The sequence below is a fragment of the Pan troglodytes genome, chromosome 17, assembly GCF_028858775.2.
Source record: "Pan troglodytes isolate AG18354 chromosome 17, NHGRI_mPanTro3-v2.0_pri, whole genome shotgun sequence".
In the NCBI taxonomy this organism is placed as follows: domain Eukaryota; kingdom Metazoa; phylum Chordata; class Mammalia; order Primates; family Hominidae; genus Pan; species Pan troglodytes.
In genome coordinates, this window is record NC_072415.2 from 529,875 (window position 1) to 555,093 (window position 25,219).

At 46.4% G+C, this 25,219-nt stretch overlaps 1 protein-coding gene across 1 annotated transcript; it reads left to right on the top strand.

Annotated features, from left to right (window-relative positions):
• Positions 1–23,277: 23,277 nt before the first annotated feature.
• On the top strand, positions 23,278–24,367 carry LOC129139070 (ankyrin repeat domain-containing protein SOWAHC-like; the record flags this gene model as incomplete). Its single annotated transcript, XM_054677354.2, has 1 exon — positions 23,278–24,367. A coding segment is annotated over one exon (798 nt), but the record flags the coding sequence as incomplete, so codon positions are not given.
• Positions 24,368–25,219: the final 852 nt, after the last annotated feature.

Below are 25,219 nucleotides of genomic sequence, written 5' to 3' on the forward strand. Positions count from 1 at the left end.
AATTATATATATTTAAAAATTGCCGGGTGCAGTGGCTTACACCTGTAATCCCAGCACTTTGGGAGGCTGAGGTGGGCAGATCACATGAGGTCAGGAGTTTGAGACCAGCCTGGCCAACATGGTGAAACCTCATCTCTATTAAAAATCAAAAAATTAGCCAGGCGTGATAGCATGCATCTGTAGTCCCAGCTACTGGGGAGACTGAGGCAGGAGAATTGCTTGAACATGTGAGGCAGAGGTTGCAGTGAGCCAAGATAGTGCCACTGCACTCCAGCCTGGGTGACAGAGTGAGGCTCTGTCTCAAAAAAATAAAAATTGTCTGGGCGCGGTGGCTCACACCTGTAATCGCAGCATTTTGGGAAGCTGAGGCAGACAGATCACGTCAGGAGATTGAGACCATCCGGGCTAACACCGTGAAACGCCATCTCTACTAAAAATACAAAAAATTAGCCGGGCATGGTGGCGGGTGTCTGCAGTTCCAGCTACTCCGGAGGCTGAGGCAGGAGAATGGTGTGAACCTGGGAGGTGGAGCTTGCAGTGAGCCAAGATTGCACCACTGGATTCCAGCCTGGGTGACAGAGCGAGACTCTGTCTCAAAAAAATAAAATAAAATAAAACTAAGGTGTGGTTGACATACAAAAATTACACATATTTAATATATACCGTGTGTGTGTGTGTGTGTGTGTGTGTGTGTGTGTGTGTGTGTGTGTTATGGAGGTTTTACTCTTGTTGCCCAGGCTGGAGTGCAGTGACACGATCTCAGCTAACTGCAACCTCTGCCTCCCAGGTTCAAGCAATTCTCCTGCCTCAGCCTCCTGAGTAGCTGGGATCACAGGCGTGCGCCCCCACGCCCGGCTAATTTTCATATTTTTTTAGTAGAGACAGGGTTTCACCATGTTGGCCAGGCTGGTCTCGAACGCCTGACCTCAGATGATCCACCTGCCTCGGCCTCCCAAAGTGCTGGGATTACAGGCGTGTGACACCAAATATATACATCTTAATGAGTATAGAGATAAATATTCGCCCCAGGACTCATCACAACAAATAATGCCGTAAACTTGACCATCACCCCCCATATATTTCTCATTCTCACCCTTTTTAAGAAATGAGACCGGGAGTAGTGGCTCACGCCTGTAATCCCAGCACTTTGGGAGGCCAAGGCAGGTGGATCACGAGGTCAGGAGATCAAGACCATCCTGGCTAACACAGTGAAACCCCGTTTCTACTAAAAATACAGAAAATTAGCCAGGCGTGATGGCGGGCACCTGTAGTCCCAGCTACTCGGGAGACTGAGGCAGGATAATGGTGTGAACTCGGGAGGCAGGGCTTGCAGTGAGCCGAGATCGTGCCACTGCACTCCAGCCTGGGCAACAGAGTGTGACTCCGTCTCAAAAAAAAAAAAAAGTGAGATGACCATTTCTCCTAAAATATACCCTCTTAAGTATTTTTTTAAGTGTACAATACAGGACGGCCATGCATCAGAGATATATGTGGGTTTGGTTCCAGACCACTGCAATAAAGTGTTATACAATTTCTTTTGGTTTCCCAGTGCATGTAAAAGTATGTTTATACTGTGCTGTATAAAGTGTGCAATAGCATATGTCTACAAAGTATGCACACTGTAATTTACAAATACTTTATTGTTAACAAATGCTAACAGTCATCTGAGCCTTCAGAAAGCTGCAATCTTTTTGTGTGTGTGTGACAGGGTTTTACTCTGTGGCTCAGGCTGGAGTAATTGCAGCCTCAACCTCATGCTCAATCAAACCCCCACCTCAGACTCCTGACTAGCTGGGACTACAGGTGCATGCCACCGTGTCCAGCTAATTTTTGTATTTTTTTTTTTTGTAGAGATGGGGTTTTGCCATGTTCCCTTGACGTCCTGGGCTCAAGCAATCCACCCACCTTGGCCTCCCAAGGTGTTGGGATGACAGGTGTAGCCACTGCACCTGGCCAAGTTTCAGTCTTCTTGCTGATGGAGGGTCTTACCTTAATGTAAGGTGGTGGTTGCTGAGCGTTGGGGTGGCTGTGGCAATTTCTTAAAATAAGACAACATTGAAGTTTGCTGTGTCAATTGACTCTCCCTTTCACAAAAGAATTAACTGTAGCATACGATCATAGCTTTTTACCCACAGTAGAACTTTCAAAATTGGTTTCAATGCTGTCAAACCTTCGTACTGCTGTACCAACTAAGTTTATGTATTATTGTAAATCATTGGGTTCAATCCTGTCAAGCCTTCCTTCTGCTGTACCAAGTTTATTCTAAATCTGTTGTCATCTCAACATTGTTTACACTGTCTTCACCACGAGTAGATTTCATCTCAAGAAACCACTTTCTTTGCTCATCCGTGGGAGTAACTCATCCTCTCACGTTTTCTCCAGAGGCTGCTGCAGTCTTGCCAGATCTTCAGGCCCTTTCTCTGATTCTAGTGCTCTTGTTATTTCCACCATATCTGCAGTTACTTCCTCCACAGAAGTCGTGAACCCCTGTGTCATCTGTGAGGGTTGGAATAATCTTCCCAACTTCTCTCTCTCTCTTTTTTTTTTTTTTTTTTTGAGATGAAGTCTTGCCTGGGCTGGAGTGCAGTGATGTGATCTCAGCTCACTGCAACCTCCACCTCTCGTGTTCAAGCAATTCTCCTGCCTCAGCCTCCCAAGTGTTTGGGATTACAGTCACCCCCGACCAGGCCCAGCTAATTTTTTGTGTGTTTTTAGTACAGACAGGATTTCACTATGTTGGCCAGGCTGGTCTCAAATTCCTGACCTCGTGATCCACGTGCCTTGGCCTCCCAAAGTGCTGGGATTACAGGCGTGAGCCACCAAGCTCAGCCCCAACTTCTCCTAATGTTGCTATTTTGATCTTCTTTTTTAAATCATGAATGTTCTCAATGGCATCTAGAATGGTGAATCCTTTCCAGTAGGTTTTCAATTATTTTGCCCAGATCCATCAAAGGAATCACTTTCTAGAGAAGCTATAGCTTTATGAAATATATTTCTTAAGTGATAAGACTTGAAAGTTGAAATTATTCTTTGATCCAAGGGCACCAGAATGAATGTTGGGTTAGTAGGCATGAAAACAATATTCAGCTCTTTATACATCTCTGTAAAAGCCCTTGAGTACCAGCGGCATTGTCAGTGAGCGGTAATACTTTGAAAGGAATCTTATTTATTGAGCAGTAGTTGTCGACAGTGGGCTTAAGATATTCAGTAAACCATATTTGTAAACCGATAGTCTGTCATCCAGGCTTTGTTCCCATTTGTAGAGTACAGGCAGAGCTGTGTTTTATCATAATTCTTCAGGGCCCTTGGATTTTCAGAATAGTAAATCGTCATTGGTTTCAAGTTAACATCACCAACTGCATTAGGCCTTAACAAAAGAGTCAGCATGTCCTTTGAAGCCTTAAAGCCAGGCATCAACTCCTCTCTAGCTGGGAACATCCTGGATGGCATCTCCTTCTAGTAGAAGGCTGTTTTGTCTCCATTGCAAATCTGTTTAGTGTAGCCATCTTAATCAATTATCTTCTAGATAGCTTTCTGCAGCTTTTCCATCAGTACTTGCTGCTTTATCTTGCGCTTTTATGTTATGGAGATGACTTTTTTCCTTAAACCTCAAGAAACAAGCTCTTCTAGCTTCAGACTTTTCTTCTGCAGCTGCCTCACCTCTCTAAGTCTTCATAGAATTGAAGGGAGGCCGGGTGCGGTGGCTGTCACACCTGTAATCCTAGCACTTTGGGGGGCCGAGGCGGGCAGATCACCTGAGGTCGGGAGTTCGACACCAGTCTGACCAACGTGGAGAAACCCCGTGTCTACTAAAAATACAAAAAATTAGCCAGGCGTGGTGGTGCATGCCTGTAATCCCAGCTACTCGGGATGCTGAGGCAGGAGAATGGCTTGAACTTGGGAGGCAGAGGTTGCGATGAGCCAAGATCACACCATTGTACTCCAGCTTGGGCAAGAAGAATGAAACTCTGTCTCAAAAACAAAGAAAAAAAGTAAAAAGAGAGTTAGGCTTAGGCTTAATGGAATTTTTTTTGTTTTTTTTATCTTCTATCTAGACCAATTGAACTTTCCTCATAACAGCAGCAAGATTGTTTAGCTTTTTATCATTCATGTATTCACTGGAGCAGTACTTTAAATTTCTTTCCAGAACACTTCCTTTGCATTCACAACTCGGCTAATGTTTGTTGCATGAGGTCTAGCTACTGGCCTGTCTTGCTTACAGCATGCCTTCCTCACTAAGCTTAATTATTTCTTCCTTTTGGTTTAAAGTGACAGACATGCAACTCTTCTTTCACTTGAACATATAGAGGCTATTGTAGGGTTATTAATTGGCCACATTTTAATATTAATAAAAAGAAGCCTGAGAAAAAGAGAGAGAAAGAGAAATGGCCCATTGGTGGGGCAGTCGGAACAAACGCATTTGTCAACTGTTTGCTGTCTTATCCTGGTGTGATTTGTGGTTCCCAAAACAATGACAACAGTAGCATTAAAGATCACTGATTACAGATCACTATAACAGATTCAATAATAAAAAGCTTAAAATACTGTGAGAATGACCAAAATGTGACACAGAGACGTGAAGTGAGCACGTGCTGTAGGAACAATGGTGCCAGTGAGACCTGCTTATTGCAGGGTGGCCACAAACCTTCAATATGTAAAACACATGGTCACAAAACACAATAAAGCAAAGTGCAGTGAAAGAAGATGTGTCTGTCTTTTGATAGACTCTGACAATCTCTATCTTTGAATTGGTACATTCATACCATTAGCATTCAAAGTGATTATTGATATCATTGGATTAATATCTACTATATTTGTTACTGTTTTCTATTCATTCTCCTCAGTCTCCATTCTTTTGTCTACCACTCTTTTTCTGCCTTTTGCAGTTTTCATTGATGATTTTAGATGACTACATTTTCCCTGTCTTTCTTAGCATGTGCTTCTCTTTTTAAAACTTTTTTTTAACTAGTTGCCACAGAATTTGCAATATACATTTACAACCAATTCAAGTCCACTTTCAAATAACACTATCCCACTATCCCACAAATAAGAATACCTGCTGAACAAACAAAACACCCAATTCCTCAGTAACATTTACAACAAATTCAAGTCCACTTTCAAATAACACTATCCCACTATCCCACAAATAAGACTACCTGCTTAACAAAGAACACACCTAATTCCTCAATATACATTTACAACCAATTCAAGTCCACTTTCAGATAACACTATCCCACTTCACGGGTGACTACCTGCTTAACAAAGAAAACACCTGATTCCTCCCTCCCATCCTTCCATTCCATTCCTTGTATTATTGTTCCTTATTTCACTTGTGTATAAGCATACATAATCTATCTGTGTGTATTTATTATTATCTACAAACTTATTGGTCAGATCAATTATGAATAAATACATGTTTTTATTGTACCACAATTCCTCCCTCCCATCCTTCCATTCCATTCCTTGTGTTAGTGTTACTCATTTCACTTGTGTATACGCATACATAATCTATCTGTGTGTATTTGTTATTGTCTATGAACTTCTTGGTCAGATCAATTAAGAATAAATACATAGGTTTTTATTGTACCACAATTCTTTAATGCTCTTTTTTAAAAAATGTTGATCCAGGTTTCAGTTATATATCTTTTGTTTCCCTCTAAAGAATTTCATTTAACATTTCTTGCAAGACAGGTCTCCTGGTAACAAGTTTCTTGAATTTTTATTTTTCTGAGGAAGGCCTTAATTCTCCTTCACTTTTGAAGGGTGGTTTCAGTGGGTACAGAAACTTAGGCTGGTGGGTTTTTTTCTGTCAACAGTTTGAATTTTTCATTTCACTGTCTTCTTGCTTTCACAGTTTCTGCAATGTTGAATGCAGTTCTTATCTTTGTGTCTCTGTAGGTAAGGTGTTTTCTGCCCCACCTCTGGTTTCTTTCAGAGTTTTCCTTTATCTTTTATTTCATATAGTTTGAAAATTATATGTCCAAGTGTAGGTTGTTGGCATTTATTCTGCCTGGTGTTCTCGGAGCTTCCTGGATCTTTGGTTTGGTGTCTGACATTAATACTGGAAGTTCTCAGACATGGTTGTTGCAGAACTTTCTTCTATTTCTTCTCCTCCTGGTATTCTCATTACTCTGTTTCACCTTTTGTAGTTGTCCCACAGTCTTGGATATCATCTTCTGTTATTTTCAGTGTTTCTTTTCTTTAGTTTTCGAAGTTTCTGATGATAAATCCTCAAGCTCAGAGATTCTTTATTCAGCTGAGTCCAGTCTACTAATAAGCCATCAGAGGTATTCTTCAGTTATTTACCACATTTTTTACCACTACATTATGTTGAAGGTTCTTACGATGTCTGTCTTTCTGATTACATTACCCATCTACACTTGAATGCTGTCTACTTCATTCATTAGGCCCTTAGCATATTCTCCAGAGGTTTAAAAAAAATTCCAAAATCATATCTTTGTCTGCTTCTGAAGCTTGCTCTGTTGACACAAATTGTATTTTTTTCTTTTTTTGGATTTTAGTATGCCTTGCAATTTTTTCCCTTTATTCTCATGCATGAAGCACCCATTAAAGGTGACTGCTGTTAGTATAGCTTTAGTAATGCGATGATGAGGTGACAGGGCAGGTGATGCTCTCTTAGTCTCTTTAGGCTACTATAACAAAATACTTTAGACTGAGTAATTCATATGCAACAGAGATTATTGCTCACAGATCTGGAGGCTGGAAAGTCCAAGACTAAAGGGGCAGGATATTTAGTGTTTGGTGAAGGTCAAACATTCAGACACTCTCAACGACTATAGTGACAGCAGCAGTCTTCAGGAATCATATGTGAGGGAAAAAACATTCAGACCACAGCAGGAGTGCTCAGGAATCCTATGTGAGGGACAAACATTCAGACCCCAGCAGTAGTGTTGTGGAATCCTATGTGAGGGAAAAACTTTCAAACCCTTGTAGCAGTGTTCTGCAATCCTATGTGAGGGACAAAAATTCAGAACCTCATAACAGTGTTCTGGAATCCTATGTGAGGAACAATCACACCACAGCAGGAATGTTCTGGAATCCTATGTGAGGGACAAACATTCAGACCACAGCAGGAGTGCTCTGTAATCCTATGTGAGGGACAAACATTTCAAAACCTCGTAGCAGTGTGCTGGAATGTTATGTCAGGGACAGACATTTAGACCCTTGCAGCAGTGTTCTAGAATCCCATCTGCGGGACAAACATTCAGACACTTGCAGCAGTGTTCTGGAATTCTATGTGAGGGACAGACATTCAAACCCCAACAGCAGTGTTCTAGAATCCTATGTGAGGGACAGACGTTCAGACTCCAGCAGCAGTGTTCTGGAATCCTATGTGAGGTACAAACATTCAGACACCAGCAGAAGTGTTCTGGAATCCTATTTGCGGGACAAACATTCAGACCCTCGTAGCACTGTTCTGGAATCTTATGTGAGGGACAAACATTCAAACCACAGCAGCAGTGTTCTGGAATCCTACGTGAAGGACAAACTTTCAGACCACAGCAGGAGAGTTCTGGAATCCTATATGAAGGACAAACATTCAGACCCCAGGAGCACTGTTCTGAAATCCTATGATAAGGGCAAACATTCAGACCCCAACATGAATGTTCTGGAATCCTATGTGAGGGACAAGCATTAAGACCATAGCAGGAGTATTCTGGAATCCTATGTGAGGGACAAACATTCAGACCCTTGTAGAAGTGTTCTGGAATCCTATGTGATTAACAAACATTGAGACCACAGCAGGAGTGCTCTGGAATCCTATGTGAGGGACAAACATTCAGACCCCAGGAGGAGTGTTCTGGAATCCTATGTAAAGGACAAACATTCAGACCCTCGTAGCAGTGTTCTGGAATCCTATGTGAGAGAAAAACATTCAGACCACAGCAGGAGTGCTCGGGAATCCTGTGTGAGGGACAAACATTCAGACCCTCCCAGCAGTCTTCTGGAATTCTATGTGAGGGACAGACATTCAAACCCCAGCAGCAGTGTTCTGGAATCCGATGTGAGGGACAAACTTTCAGACCCTCATAGCAGTGTTCTGGAATCCTATGTGAGGTACAAACATTCAGAGCCTCATAGCAGTGTTCTAGAATACTATGTGAGGGACAACCAGTCAGACCATGGCAGTTCTGAAATGCTATGTGAAGGACAAACATTCAGACCCTCGTAGCAGTGTTCTGGAATCCTATGTGAAGGACAGACATTTAGACCCTCGAAGCAGTGTTCTGCAGTCTTAAGTGAGGAACAAAAATTCAGACCCTCGTAACAGTGTTCTGGAATCCTTTTTTGAGGGACAGACATTGAGACCCCAGCAGCAGTGGTCTGGAATCCCATGTGAGGGACAAACATTCACACCCCAGCAACAGTGTTCTGTAATCGTATGTGAGGGACAAGCATTCAGACCCCAGCAGCAGTGTCCTGAAATCTTATATGAGGGACAAACATTGAGACCCTCGTAGCAGTGTTCTGGAATCCTATGTGAGACACAAACATTCGTACCACAGCAGAAGTGTTCCGGAATCTTATGTGAGGGACAACCATTCAGATCACAGCAGGAGTGTTCTGGAATCCTTTGTGAGGGACAACCATTCAGACCACAGCAGGAGTGTTCTGGAATCCTATGTGAGGGACAAATATTCAGACCCTCATAGCAGTGTTCTGGAATCCTTTGTGAGGGACAAACATTCAGACCCCAGCAGGAGGGTTCTGGAATCCTGTGTGAGGGACCAACATTCAGACCCTCGTAGCAGTGTTCTGAAATCCTATGTGAGGGACAAACATTCAGAACCCAGCTGCAGTGTTCTGGAATCCTATGTGCGGTACAAACTTTCAGACCACAGCAGGGGAGTTCTGGAATCCTATGTGAGGGACAAACTTTCAGACCCCAGGAGCAGTGTTCTGAAATCCTATGTTAAGGGCAAGAATTTATATCCCAGCGTGAATGTTCTCGAATCCTAGGTAAGGGACAAATATTCAGACCACAGCAGGAGTGTTCTCGAATCCTATATGAGGAACAAACATTCAGACCACAGAAGGAGTGTTCTGGAATACAATGTGAGGGACATTCAGACCCTCTTAGCACTGTTCTGGAGTCCTATGTGATGAACAAACTTTCAGACCACAGCAGGAGTGTTCTGGAATCCTATGTGAGGGTCAAACATTCAGACCACAGCAGGAGTGTTCTGGAATCCTATGTGAGGGTCAAACATTCAGACCCCAGCAGTAGTGTTCTGGAATCCTATGTGAGGGCAAACATTCAGACCCACGTGGCAGTGTTCTGGAATCCTATGTGAGGGACAAACATTCAGAACCTCGTAGCAGTGTCCTGAAATCTTATGTGAGGGAGAGACATTTAGACCCTCGCAGCAGTGTTCTGGTATCCCATGTGAGGGACAAACATTCAGACCCTCCCAGCTATGTTCTGGAATTCTATGTGAGGGAAAGACATTCAAACCCCAGCAGCAGTGTTCTGGAATCTGATTTGAGGGGCAGACATTCAGACCCCAGCAGCAGTGTTCCGGAATGCTATGTGAAGGACAAACATTCAGACCACGGGAGCAGTGTTCTAGAATCCTATGTGAAGGACAAACATTAAGACTCTCGTAGCAGTGTCCTGGAATCATATGTGAGGAACAACCATTCAGACACCAGCAGAAGTGTTCTGGAATCCTAGGTGTGGGAAAAACATTCCGAACCTAGTAGCAGTGTTCTGGAATCCTATGTGAGGGACAAACATTCAGACCACAGCATCAGTGTTCTGGAATCCTATATGACGGACCAACATTCAGACCCTTGCAACAGTGTTCTGGAATACTAGGTGAGGGAGAAATATTCACACCCTTGTAGCAGTGTTCTGGAATTCTATGTGACTGACAAACATTCAGACTCCAGCAGCAGTGTTCTGTAATCCTATGTGAGTGACAAACATTCAGACCCCAAGAGCAGTGTTCTGAAATCCTATGTTAAGGGAAACATTGAGACCCCAGCATGAATGTTCTGGAATCCTAGGTGAGGGACAAACATTCAGACCACGGCAGGAGTATTCTGGAATCCTATGTGAGGAACAAACATTCAGAACACAGCAGGAGTGTTCTGGAATCCTATATGAGGGATAAGCATTCAGACCCTTGTAGCAGTGTTCTGGAATCCTATGTGAGAGAGAAGCATTCAGAGCACAGCAGGAGTGCTCTGGAATCCTATGTTAGGGACAAACATTCAGAACCTCGTAACATTGTTCGGGAAACCTATGTGAGGGACAGACATTTAGACCCTCGCAGCAGTGTTCTGGAATCCCATGTGAGGGTCAAACATTCAGATCCTCACAGCAGTGTTCTGGAATTCTATGTGAGTGACAAACTTTCAGATTCCAGCAGCAGTGTTCTGTATTCCTATGTGAAGGACAAACATTCAGAATCCAGGAGCAGTGTTTTGAAATCATATGTTAAGGGCAAACATACAGACCCTAGCATCAATGTTCTAGAATCATATGTGAGGGACATACATTCAGACCCTCGCAGCAGTGTTCTGGAATCCTAGATGAGGGACAAACATTCAGACCCCAGCAGCAGGCTTCTGGAATCCTATGTGGGGGACAAACATTCAGACAATGGCAGCAGTGTTCTGGAATCCTATGTGAGGGACAAACACTCAGAGCCTTGTAGCAGTGTTCTGGAATCCTATGTGAGTGAGAGTGCCTGGAGCCTACCCAACCTGACGCCCCCAAAGCCCTCACAGGGTCTGACCTCCCAGCATGCACCTGCCTCTCCCTGAACCCCAACTGCCCACCCTGCCTGTTCCCTGGCCTCCTTCATCCTGTGCAGCCCGTAGACTGTGACCATCTCTGCAGCCACTCTGGCCCTTCCTTTACCTTTGTCCTGTCAGAATCTCTGAGCAGGATCTCCCAGGTCCATCCAAACACGTGCTTTGTCCACTTTTGACTAGGCCCTTGGGCATCACTGGGCTATCCCAGCTGTCCACAGGGCCTTCAATAATGCACATTGCACCTGGCCTATCCAAGCAGTGCTCAGCAGCCCACATTGACCAGGTCCCTGCTGACCAGACCCCGCACATCAGGTCCTCCCTGATGACACCCTCACTGATTAGACCCTCATGACCAGGCCCCACTAACAAGGCCCCCACTGCCAGGCACACAATGACAAGGACCCCACTGACCACGACCTTACTGACAAGGCCTCACTGACAAGGCCCCACGGACCAAGTCCTTACTGACAAGTCCTCACTGACTAGGTCATTATTGACAAGGCCTCACTGATCAGGTTCCACTGATCATGACCTCATTCCCTGGCCCCCAAGATGAGGCCCCACTGACCAGGCCTCCAGGGAACAGGTTGCCAATGATCAGGCCCCTAATAACCAGGCCTAAGGTCACCAGATGCCCCTGACTGGGACCCTAGTGAGTAGACCCCACTGAACTGGCACCAAATGCTGAGATCCCCGCTGACCAGGTCACCCTGTAGACCAGTGCTACAAAAGTCACCACTGACCAAGTCCTCTCTGACAAGGACACTACAGATTAGGTCCCGCTGACAAGGTGCCCTGACCAGGGCCCCACTGACAAGGGCCTCACTGATGAGGACACGCCCACCAGGGTCTGATGACTAGGTCCCATGTGCCCAGTCCTCCACTGAATAGCACCCCTTGACCTGGTCACCAGTGCCCCAGCCCATGCTGACCAGGCCAGCACTAAGCCCCAGCTGACCAGGTCTCCACTGATCAAGCCCCACAACCCAGGTTTGCACTGACCAGACACCAAACAACTGGCAGCCAATAGGTCCCCACTCACCAAAACCCCCACTACTAGACCCCACTAATGAGACCCTCTCTAAGCAGACCCCTGCTGACCACGATCCCACTAAATAGCCCTCACTGACCTAGGTCCACTGACCAGGCCCACACTGATCAGGCCCCTCCTAACCACACCGGAAATCCAAGCAGCAATGACATGTTTCATATGCCAGAAGTTGGAAAAAGACAGAGAGAGGAAAGAGGTTCCACAGCCTTTTAAACTACTAGATCTCATGAGAACTCACTCACTATCAGGAGGATGGCATTAAGGGCTTGGTGCTTTGCCATTTGTGAAGGATCCACTCCCACCCCTTTAAGATTAAAGCTTTTTCCACCTAGGCCCCGACTCTAACATTAGGGAGTGTACTTTCACATGAGTTTTGGAAGGAGCATAGAGAAAAACCGTATTATTCTGTCCCTGACCTCACACATCTCATGTCCTTCTCACATTGCAAAATACAGTCATGCCTTGCCAGCAGTCTCCCAAAGTCTTAACTCATTTCAGCATTAACTCAAAGATACAAAGTCCAAAGTCTCATCTGGGTCAAGGCTACATTCTCTTTTGCCTACGAGTCTCTGAAATAAAGAAGCAAGTTTACTGCGTCTAAGGTACAATGATGGTACAGGCATTGTGTAAGCTTTCCATATCCAAAAGGGAGACATTTTCCAGAAACCTTCTTATTTTTATCTGAGACCCCCTCAGCCTGGCCTTCACTGTCCATGTTTTTGTCAGCATTCTTGTCACAGCCATTTAACCAGTCTCTAAGATGGTCCAAAAATTTTCTCATCTGTCTGTCTTCTTTGGAGCCCTCCAAACTCTTCCAACCTCTACCCATTACCCAGTTCCGAAGTTGCTTCCACATTTTCAGGTATCTTTATAGCAATGCTCCAGTCCTCATTTGCCATTTTTGGTAAGATTTATTTTGAAAAAGAGGTTTAATTGGCTTATGGTTCTGCAGAGTGGACAGGAAGCTTAGTGCTTCTGCTTCTGGGGGGCCTCAGAAATCTTTCAATCATTGTGCAAGATAATGAAAGAGTGAATTGTCTCACATGGCAAGAGGAAATCACGGACAGTAGGGAGTGATATAGAGTTTTCAGTGGCCAGATCTCACGAGAATTCACTCATGATTGTGAGGACAGTACCAAGGGGATAGTGCTGAACCACTCATGAGAAATTTGCCTTCATGATTCAATCACCTTATACCAGGATCCACCTCCAACATTAGGAAGCATAACTCAAAATGAGATTTGGTGGGGACACATATTCGAATTGCCTCATCAGTCTTTGAGTATAAAGACATCCATAGCAGGCTTTATCCAGCCAGCTTCTTTGGGATTCTTTATAGGGTTTCAGGTCTATAGCATATCCACTAAAATATTCCTACTTCAAAAGGCAATAAAGTAAGTGGTATTATCATTCTTCAAAAAGTTATAATGGTAGTATAGGCATTCATAGTATGATTTAGTTCATTTGCTACTGTTTCTATTCTATCACCATATTAACACTTTCCTACACAATTCTATATTCAGCTGGGTTTCAGTTGAGCACAAAGTCATCCTTGTACTACCACTGATAGCTGGCACTAGCTCTTTGATACTGTTATCATTCTGCTGTAGAAAGTACCCGTGAACAGGAAAAAGTCCACAATAGAATAGCTAGTCATTCAACACTATCAAATTTTAGGTGACTTTTTGAAAAAATAGTATCTCTTGTTGCAAGAAATGGTCCATTTGTGATTTCAAGTCTCTCGCTTGAGTGAATTGGATGGAAGTGGTGAATTTCAGCCAAAGTGGCCAAAGAAATCCTGTTCCTGTGATAATGACGCCATCAGCCTCTGCACCTCTGTCTTCCCTTCTGCCACATGTTGCCTGTTCTCCGTGACTTTGGTAAGAGCTTCCTTGTGTATGAGGATGATGTCCAGGATGTTGGTCTGGTGTCCCTGAGACAGCACTAACAGGTCCATGGCTGGGTCCAGGTCCTTCCTGGACTCATTGGCAAGGAGCTTACTGATGTTCTTGAAGGCATCTCTGGTGAAGTGGATGGCCTAGTCAAGTCCCAAGGCCTGGCTGAGGCTGAAGAAAAACTGGCCACCTTCTGATGCTCTTTCTAAAAGCCTGTCACTGTCATCTGCTTGCTTGTCAACTCATTGGCTGTGAGGATGAGCTGAGTGGCCTGTGTCCATCTTCTTGGGGAAGCATTTGAAGCCATCAGTCTTGCTCTCCCACCCCTAAAGGTTGATGGTCACCACCTGGGGGTGTGCTGAGGGTCAGAAAGAAGCCAGCACTCACTATCTCATCCTTCTCAGCCTTCCTCTTGCACTCTGTCCAGGCTGTCCCTTCAGTGTTGGTGGGATACGTCAGAAAGCGATGGAAGATGTGGCACTGTGTCCACACCCAGAAGCTGGTCATGTGGTTGGCTCATCCACCAGAATGGATGCTCTGGGTGCTCTTTAAGCCAGCTTGGCCTTGCCTGGCATGCACAGGCCCCAGGTTCCGACATGTTGCTCCGAGTGAGCTTGTCCTGCCTTGGGCCAAATTCTGTCAGGCCAGGGCCACAAAAGGCCGAGTCCCACGGGTGGTAATCCTGGCTGCTTTCTGCACTTCCATATGAAGACCTCCTGAAGCTGGCCTGTGGTCTACCTCTTTGCAACCAAGAAGCCCACAGTGCCATATGAACCCTTAGGCATGGACTGGAGCCCCTTAGGAAGCACACACCCTGCTCCTGAGCCTGCTGCCCATTTTCTCTGGGTGGCTCCATTTGTGTCACAGTTGTTGCACAGACTTGTGCATGCCAGGCAAGGCCAAGCTGGCTCAAAAAGCAACCGGCCACCTCTGCAAGGTTGTGCCAGGAGCCGGTGGACCGGCCACCAACCTCACTTGCTGCCGGTCAGGTTACATCAGTTCTTCTACCCTAGAGGTAGGGCCCCAGTGTCATATGCTTTTCCTCAGGCCTCTGCTCTATCAGTCATCAGGCGGCAACCACTCAGGCTGTGGGAACCTGGCCATCCCTCCTTCCTTGAGTAGCTGAGGATGCTGGCTTGTCTGCCTGCTACAGGTGCAGCCTTGCAGATGTGGCTAGTTGCTCTGAGCCAGCTTGGCCTTGCCTGGCATGCATAGGCCCCAGGTACTGACACTCTGCTCCGAGTCAGCTTGTCCTGCCTTGGGTCAAATTCTAAGTCTGGCCAGGGCCACAGAAGGCCCAGTCCCCTGGGTGCTAATCTTGGCTGCTTTCTGCACTTGAACATAAAGTCCTCCTCAAGAAAGCCTGTGGTCTGCCTGTTGGCGACCAAGAAACCTACAGTGCCATACGAGCCCTGAGGCATGGACTGGAGCCACAAAGGCAGTGCACGCCCCGTTCCTGAGCCTGCTGATCATTTCCTCTATATGGCTCCATTTGTAGCACACTTGTTGCAGCGAGGCTTGTGTATGCCAGGCAAGGCCAAGCTGGCTCAAAGAGCAAGCAGCCACCTCTGCAAGGGTGTGCCAGGAGCAGATGGACCAGCTGCCAACCTCACTCACTGCCAGATGTGGTACATCAGTTCTTCTACCCTAAAGGTGGGGCCAAGAGGCAGACCACAGGCCATCTTGAGGAGGACTTTATGTTCAAGTGCAGAAAGCAGGCAGGATTACCACCCTGGGGACTCACCCTTCTGTGGCCCACAGTGCCATATGAGCCCTGAGGCATGGACTGGTGCCATCTGCTTTATACAAAAATTAACTTAAGATGGATTAAAGAGTTAAATATGCCACCTGCTTTTCCTCAGGCCTCTGCTCCATCAGCCATCAGGAGGCAGCCACTCAGGCTGTGGAAACCTGGCCATCCTGGCTTCCTTCAGTGGGTGAGGTTGGTGGCTGGTCCACCTGCTCCAGGCACACCCTTGCAGAGGTGGCTGCTTGCTCTTTGAGCCAGCTTGGCCTTGCCTCGCATGCACAGGCCCCACCTACTGACACACTGCTCTGAGTGACCTTGTCCTGCCTTGGGCTAAATTCTGTCAGGCCAGGGCCACAGAAGGCCGAGTCCCCTGGGTGGTAATCCTGGCTGCTTTCTGCACTTGTACATAAAGTCTTCCTCAAGATGGCCTGTGGTCTGCCTCTTGGCAACAAAGAAGTCTGCAGTGCCATAGGAGCCCTGAGGCATGCACTGGAGCCCCAAAGGCAGTGCACACCCTGCTCCTGAGCCTCCTGCTCCTTTCCTATATATGGCTCCATTTGTAGCACCGTTGTTGCACCGAGGCTTGTGCATGCCAGGCAAGCCCAAGCTGGCTCAAAGAGCAACCAGCCACCTCTGCAAGGGTGTGCCAGGAACAGGTGGGCCAATCACCAACCTCACATGCTGCCAGTCACAGTACATCAGTTCTTCTGCCCTAGAGTTAGGGCCCCAGTGCCATCTGCTTTTCCTCAGGACTCTGCTCCATCAGCCATCAGGTGGCAGCTACTCATGCTGTTGGAACCTGGCCATCTGGGCTTCCTTGAGTGGGTGAGGTTGCTGGCTTGTCTGCCTGCTTAAAGGTACTACGGGGATAGAACACTGAAATAATAATAATGCATTTTTCAAACAAATTAATTCCTTGATTTTCAAACAAATTGAAGACAAAGGAAACTCATGATTCAAATGAATACATATGGCTCATTTTATTCAATATTTATGCTTACAGAATATATGCAAATAAGACATTTCCATGATTAATATTAGTATTTAAGACTGATAAACTTTTGAGTGGGCAGTTAAAGCTTATCTTCTACATTTTCTAACTTCAGAAATGCTTTTGTTTGAAAGTTGGGTGACAAAGTTTCAAGGAGATTAAGTCCCAATATTCCTATTTTAAATCTCTCAGCTTGTGCAGGCAGGGCAGGTAAACATGAAGTTTTTAAGGATAGAAGGGTCCTGAGAGATAGCAGAATATGTCTGCTACATAACAGGCACTCAGGTTATGTTTGATGAATAAATGGAATGAAAGAATGGATAAATACAGTTGGGGAGTTCAATATTTTTAAATAAACTCCTATAAAGCAATATTTTTGCAATAGTAATATTTATATGTTATTTTTATTTAAGAATACAATTAAAATGAAATGATTAATCTATCATTGTTTGCATAAATTGAATGAATACATAAGAAAAACATATGTACATAATAAAATATATAGATAATAAAATCTGGAAACAGATAAAAATATTCCCTTTTTACTTCTGAAGAGGCTAAAAGTTCAAAGAAGATAACAATACACTCAATAATGATAAAAAATAGAAAGTGAGAAATTATTTTTAATATTGTAAGATTCATATTCCTGTCTTCCCAAGGATTATTCCTTTATTAATAAACTTTACTAGAAGTTTTGTACATGCTCACTGCAGCAATCACAGATAAGAAAAAGGAAAAGAACTTTCCTTAAAATACATATGCTCAGAAATTACAAATTTTATATTTTGTACATATTTTTTGATAAAACAAGACCATAGTATATTTGTATGTATAACTTAATTGATTTTTTTCTCACTAGCTATAACAAAATACATCTTCGCACATCAATATACTTCTGTATCTATTGCCACCTTCAATGGTCACATATTATTCCATCCTGTGGATGCAACTGAAGTTTATTTATAGGATCCATTCTTTGGGTTCTTTTTAAAATAAGTGAGGTGAAAAATAAAGTGCATGTATCTTTATTTCCTAAGGGTGTTTTAGTATAATGGAATTGATGGGTAAAGGGCATACATATTTTTTAATTGTTGTACTTACCACCAAATTATCTATTTGAAAAGTAATCAGCAACTTAAACTTTAAGCAGGAGTATAAAACATCCTCACAAATATTGTGGATAGAAAACTGTTTCATTCCTCTTTTAATTTAAATTCTTATACCAGAAATGTGAAGGCCTTTTTCCTATGTACACAAGTAACTTGCAGATCTGGAAAAGTGTACTTTGCCCAATTTTAGAGTGTTTGATGATTTGATTTGAAAGAATTCCCTGTCAAATGAAAATGTACTTTACATCTAATGTGTATATATAACTGATATATATGACATATTATATCTGGTATATATGTATACGTATCTATCTATCTATCTATCTATCTATCTATATATATATATAACTTATGATATATAATAAACAACATAGGCCGGGCGCGGTGGCTCACGCCTGTAATCCCAGCACTTTGGGAGGCAGAGGCGGGCAGATCACTTGAGGTCAGGAGTTTGAGACCAGCCTGGTCAACGTGGTGAAACCCCCTCTCTACTAAATATACAAAAATTAGCCAGGCACGCTGGCACCTGCCTGTAATCCAAGCTACTTGGGAGGCGGAGGTAGGAGAATTGCTTGAACCCGGCAGGCAGAGGTTGCAGTGAGCCAAGATTGTGCCATTGGACACCAGCCTGGGCAAAGAAGCAAGACTCTGACTCAAAAACAAAAACAGAATATAATGAATTCCCTATAAAATGAAAACATACTTTTCATCTGAGAATACATATATATATATTTATATATATATAAAATATAGTAAATATTTTTCAAGTAAGCTCTCTTATCTGAGAACTTTTTGCCTACTGAAATAACTCACGGTATTTTTGATAGGGGAACGAGTTCTCTCATTAGGCACCTCCTATAATGCATATAAACCATGTTTTCAACGTGTACGTTAAAAATAACAACACTGTGTACGCTTAACTTTGTGAGTTAAATCACTCAAATTCTCCAACTGCTCCAGCCATGGAATTATGAGGGATGGAAAACAGCCGAGAGTCCGTTTGGCTCCGCCGCTCTGAGGGTGCCCGGAGCCCTGAAAGGCCCCATCCCAGGGGCTGCGGGGAAGCCGGGCCTGGGGACCCCCTCCTACCCCGGGCTGAGCCCCCGCTACCTGTGCTGCTTGTCCAGGGCGTCCAGGTCTCCGCTCCTGTGCGCCAGGCAGCGCTCCACCCCCGCGGCGTCGCCCTTGACAGCTGCCCTGTGGATCTTCTGCAGTTCGGAGTCCCGGATTCGGTATCCGGAACCCGTGTAGACATGTTCTATGGAGCCGTGGGCCGTCTGGCCCCTGCGGCTCCCGAAGCCGAATAACTTCATAGTGGTGACTTCTCAGACCCCCAACCTCCGGCTCTTGAGCGGGGGCAGCTCCCTGTCACCTTTTCACCCACCCCATCCCCCGACCCCGGCCGACCCAGCCCCAAATCCCCTATCCAACCCCAAATCCCTGATCCAACCCCAAATCCTCGATCAACCCCCAATCCGCGATCCCAAATCTGTGATCTACTCCACAGTCCGCGATCCAGCTGGGTCCACCACAGCCTTCAGCAGCGACACTCGCAGCCTCCGACCTCTCAGACCGAGTGAGCCTCGCAAAGCCGTTGGGCGCGCGCCTGCACCGCGGTTGCTGCCCGGCTCCTGGAAGCCGCTCCCCGGCAGCGTGCGCCGGCAGGTGGGGCTGCAGCTCTGGGCGGGCGCCGATGGGCTCGCAGGTCCTCTTGGGATCGCCCGGGCGGCCCCAGGATCGCAGGAGCGCCGCCAGCCCGGCCTGAGAAGGAGGGCCTGTCTGGCCTTGCAGCCCGCCCCACTCCTCCTCGGAAGGGAGATAGGGTGCTGGCAAGGGCACTCCGCGGCCACCTGGGTGGCTTCGCAGATGGCCCGGCTTCACGCTGAGGCTCTGGCCCTGGAGTCTGTGTGGCTAGTGTCAGGTAGCTGGAGAGGCATGGAGGGAGAGTCAGGGGCTGCTCCTTCCCCCACCAGCCCTCACTGCTGCCAGTGCCCCACGCGCAGTTTGCAGCGGCAGATCTGGCACTGGCGTGGGACAGCGGAGCTTCCCTTGGATGGCCTCAGGGTCGCAGAGCGCACAGCCCACCTGGCCTCAAGTTCCGCTCCTCTTGGGCATCTCTCTGGATCCTGGGCCCGGGAGCTGGGCACTCTGTATCCACATGGATGAAACTGAGCGGCTGCTGGCGGGGCCCATCGCCTGATTTTGCCGCCTGGGGGTCTGGCCTCAAGATCCACGCTACTGGGGGGCGGGCCTGGTCTGGGGTGTCCAGTCACTTACTGTCGGTGCACCACGTCTGGACTGCAGCTGCGGCTCCGATGCCGGCGTCAGCTGGCGGGCCTGGTACCTGATGTCCTCAGGGTCAAGTGCATCGCCCGCCCACTTGAGGGGTTGCTGTGACTTGGCCTCCTCCAAGAACTCAGGGGCCGCCAGGGCTGGCTCTTCGTGGTAACTGGGATGGTATTGAGCAGCAGGTTTTCACCCTGGTGCCACTGCTGTGCGGACTGCCTGACTTGGGCGCCCAGACACTGGCCTCAGGGTCCGCGTGGCAGGTGTGTGTGCGGGTAGGGTGAGTGGCACGGAGGGTCAGGGGTTGCTCCGTCATCTCTGCCTGTGTGCAACTTGCAGTTTTGCAGTTTTCTGCAGCAGCTGAGGCGCTGGCGTGGGAAGGCGGAGCTCCCCTGGAAGGCGTCAGGTTTGCAGGCACAGAGCACAGCCCAGGCCTGAGGGTCCGCTCAGGGGCCATGGTGGTTGAGTTCTCCGTGGAAACTGGGATGGGGTGAACGGCCAGTTCCCGTCCTTTGGCCGCCTGGCCAACTACCAGACTTAGCCGCTGCCGCCCAAGCATCTGTCTCTGGGGTTGCCACTACTTGGGTAGAAGTGAGGGTCGGGGTGGGGCATGGAGCATCACCAGTTGCCAGGCCAGCACTGTCTTTGCAACATATTCAGATGGCGGCGGGCAGCTCGGGCACCGGCATGGGCTGGCGAGGCTCCCCTGGATGGCCCTCAGATCGCTCACAGCATTGTCCCAGGGCTTCCTCGGCCTGTGCCAGGTGAGCAAGGTAGGGGGGAGCTTCCAAGGCTTCTATCCCAACTCTACCTATTTCTAGCTATTTTCTCTTGAGTTATTTTGCATCTATCTCAGTTTTATTTGCAAAAATAGTATATGCAAAATACATCGAGTGAATGTACCTCAGGCATATAGAAGATCTGGCAGAAACACGTTTTCTCATGCCCATTTCCATTCAATATTTGAACACAGAGGCTTCCATGGTTTTGATTCTTTCCACAAAAGGATAGTTTTGTCTGTTTTCACCATTTACATAAGTGAAACTATAAATTATATAATTTTTATGTTCATTCACTAAACATGCTTGTGACATCATTTTGTTCCTATTGATTATTCATTAACTTTATTTTGTAATACTCAATTTTATGACTATACCACAGGTTTGAGGCCTTTGCTTGTTTTGTTTATAATCCACTCCACTATTGATAGACACAAAAGCAGTTTCTGATTTGAGGCTATCATGAATAAACCTGCTACGAACAAATCAGATATACACATTTTTCTGTAATAATATTTTCACTTTTCTTGAGTTTAAGTACATAAGAGTGGATTTTCTGGGTTATAAAATAAGTATACATTTGGCATTGTATGAAATAGGGAGACATTTTCCTAAGTGGTTGTGCCATCTTAAACTACAATGAAAATGTTTGAGAGAATCAGTTCCACTTTCTAACCAATACTTGATGCTGTCTGTTGTTTTAGTGTTATCCATTCTTATGGGATATAACTGCTGAGTAGCTGTCTGCCTTCCCAATAACATGGAAAATTGAGGGCCCAGAGGACAGTTTTATTTTCATATTTGACATCTTCTATTATTTTTTATAGAAGGGTGATTTGGGTAGTAAAATTGTCTTTCAATTTTCTAGGTTGTCTCTGAATCTTACTGGGGTTCCTTCTCCTAAACCACATTCAGAAATTTTCACGACCAACTTCTTTTTATCTTTGTCATACCAGGCCAATGAGGGACTGCATTCCTGAGACTTTTTAAGTACTTTTTGTGTGTATGATGGTCTAATAATCATAACCTTAAAACTTTCTGGCTGGGCATGGTGGCTCATGGCTGTAATACCAGCACTTCGAGAGGCCAAGGCGGGTGGATCACCTGAGGTCAGGAGTTCGAGATGAGCCTGATCAACGTGGAGAAACCCCAACTCTACTAAAAATATAAAATTAGCTGCGCATGGTGGCACATGCCTGTAATCCCAGCTACTTGGGAGGCAGGAGCTACTTGGGCTGAGGCAGGAGAATCGCTTGAACCCAGGAAGGGTTGTAGTTAGCCGAGATCACACCATTGCACTCCAGCCTGGGCAACAAGAGTGAAATTCCTTCTCAAAAAAACAAAAAAAGAAAGAAAAAAAGAATCTCAGACTTCTGGGAGACACTGAATTTGTGAATGTGCACAGCATGTGTACAGCATGTCACAATAACTTTTTTTTTTTTGAGACCAAGTCTCACTCTGCTGCCCAAGCTGGAGTGCAGTGGTCCATCTCAGCTCACTGCAAATTCTGTCTCCTGGATTCAAGCAATTCTCCTGTCTTGGCCTCCCGAGTAGCTGGGATTACAGGTGCTGCAACCATGCCCGGCTAATTTTTGTATTTTTAGTAGAGACAGAGTTTCACATATTGGCCAGGCTGGTCTCGAACTCTTCACCTCAGATGATCCACCTGCCTCAGCCAATGGGTGGAGTGTTAACTCAAAATGCACACATTGAATACTGAGGAAAATGTATAGCCATCATCACCAGCAGCTGAGATGCCAGTTGAGATACCAGGAATACCCCAGCATGTAACTCCTCTTTTAATTCACACACACACACACACACACACACACACACACACACACACACACTCATGGTAACCAGTTCAGGATGCACACAGAAACAGTCACAGTCTTTTTTGGGAACACACTCCCCTGTGACACTTAGATCCTAATGCTGACTCCAATTCCCCCCTGGGACCTCCCCTCTCCTTGCAGAATGCTGGGCTTTCCCTTAGAAAACCCCATGTCATTTCCTTCAATGGAACATGAATCAGCTTCACCCACAGTGTCTGCAGGTCTCTGTCCATAGCAAACGTTTTTATTACCTTAAAATATAGATTTTTACCTTAACTAGCCAAGACCTAGGACCCTTTTTCCAGGCTCTTTTAGATGAAGTAATAAATGCAAATATTAGAGATGTGTATATGTGTATAAATATAAGGAGAAAAGATGTTGCCTAGTTGTACAAATTAGCTTTAATAAAACTCCTGATTTAAATTATTTAATTGTGAGAAGGGCGATTCTAACTCAACACACCAACGAAATAAAAGCCTTATCCCTCTGCTCCGCCAAAATATCCCACTTAGAGCCTGTGTGTGTGTGTACACACACGTGTGCACTCATCCCCACCTGACCGTATCAAATTATTATTTAAACTAGATATTTTTACTTCGTTGCATAGTAGTAATGGTTTCTGGAATGAAAAAATAAAAAACAGGAGAATAAAACTGTTTAAATGTATCTCCGGGTGAACGCTGTGGCCACTGCACGGACCCCGCCGATGGCGCCCAGTACCTGCGTCTCAGGAAGAGGTTCTGGCGGGTCCTCCGCCTGAGGCCGCGCCCCTGGTACCTGTCCCGCGTCCACGTGAACGCGGAGCGCAGCATTCACCATCCCCTCCCTGAAACAGCGGTCCCCGAAGTGCTCCACAGGCAGGGCCGAGCTGGGCAAGGGGGAGCCCAGCCCCTGCACGGGCCGCCCTGAGCGGCGGAGACGCAGGAAGAGCTCGCCGGCTCCACCAGCCCCTACCCCAGATGCGGGACCTCAGACCAGCGAGGACCTGGAGCCCCCGCCCCACGGTTGCCAGGAGGCGGACAGGGGCAGCTCCTGGGGGGCTACCGCCCCGAGGCCATTCCGCCAGAACTTGAGCGACCTGGGAAGGCGCAGTGCCCTGCCCTTGAAGAGGAACCTGTGTCCTGGAGGCAGCAGCCTGGGAGCTCCTCCTCCGAGGACACGGCAGAGGCGAGTGACTCTGGCGGCGCAGGGCTGGCTTTCCCGTCCACGGAGGAGAGCTGAGGGGCTGGGTGAGCTGGACCAGGAAGCACGGCTGGCTGCTCTCGGCCTCCGATGGGGAGTGGACAGCTTAGGGGGTTGCCGCCGTGCCAGCCGGCCTGCTGGCCACTCTGGGCTTCATCACAGCCTCACCTGCCTGCGCAGGCACCTAGCACTGCAGGCTGGAGCTTCTGGCCATGCTGGTCAACTTCCCCAACGAGCCTCTGCTGCCTGGGAACAGCAAGGCCAGAGCTACACCGCCCTGCACTTGGCAGCCATGTACCTTGGAGATGGTGAAGCTGCTAGTGGGGACATAGGACGCCGATGTGGATATCAGGGACTACATTGGGAAAAGGGCCTCCCAGCATGTGAGTCAGAGCATCACAGAAGAGATTGAGACCCTGATGGGAGTCCTGGACAAGGACGATGGGGAGAGCACCGCCAGCAGCGGGGGTGGGTACTGGAAGATTTAAAAGCTGCCCCCTCCATCTCACCACCTACAAACTCTCACACGTCCTGGAAGATGGGTGGACCCTCTCCACCATCACCACTTGGCTGAAGGTGGTCCAGACGTGAAGCCAAGGATTCCAGGGCGCACAGCCTCGGGCAGGACTAATGGACTTAAAAAACACAGGCTCAACAAAATCCACTTCACAACCCAGATGGTTCACATCACACCCTCTTTCAGGGACCCAGAGCAACCACTGGAAGAGAAGGAGAAGGAACACTCTCTTAAAGGCCACTTATCCTATTCCTTCAAATTAAGACCAAAGTCCAATGTATTTAGGTAAAAAATAATTTCTTTTAGAAAATGCTAAGGTTTGTCTTCTGAAATTTAATAACAGAAACAAAAAAAGAACATTAGACGTCAGGAAGTGAGACCAGAAAAGACAAACTAAACTATCCTTACTAGGTTGGAATGGATGGGGTGGAGTTCCCATCAGGCTAGCATTCCGGGGAAAGTGTTTTTTTTGTTTGTTTGTTTGTTTGTTTTTGTTTTTGTTTTTTTTTTTTTTTTGGCGGTGGGAGGAAGGAGTCTCGCTCTGTCACCCAGGCTGGAATGCAGTGGCGCCATCTCCGCTCACTGCAAGCTCCTCCCCTCGGGTTTATGCCATTCTCCAGCCCCAGCCTCCCAGTAGCTGGGACTACAGGCGTCCGCCACCACACACGGCTAATTTTTTTGTATTTTTAGTAGAGACAGGGTGTCACCGTGTTCTCCAGGATGGTCTCTATTCCTGACCTCGTGATCCGCCCGCCTCGGCCTGCCAAAGTGCTGGGATTAGAGGCATGAGCCACTGCGCCTGGCCGGATTTCTTTTTAAGAGATTCATCATACTTTGACCTGTGCCCCATTTCCCTCCTCCACCTGTCTGACCTGGCGTTCCTATTTCCGGAGACCAGAAGTGGGGGGAAGAGAAGGGATGACTGTTTCTTTGCTTTCACCATTCCTGCATGCCATGCAAAGGAAGGAACATTGCGCTTTTAATTATCTGTTTTATTAAGTGGTTACTCTTTCAAGGACAAAAAAAATGCAAATTTGTA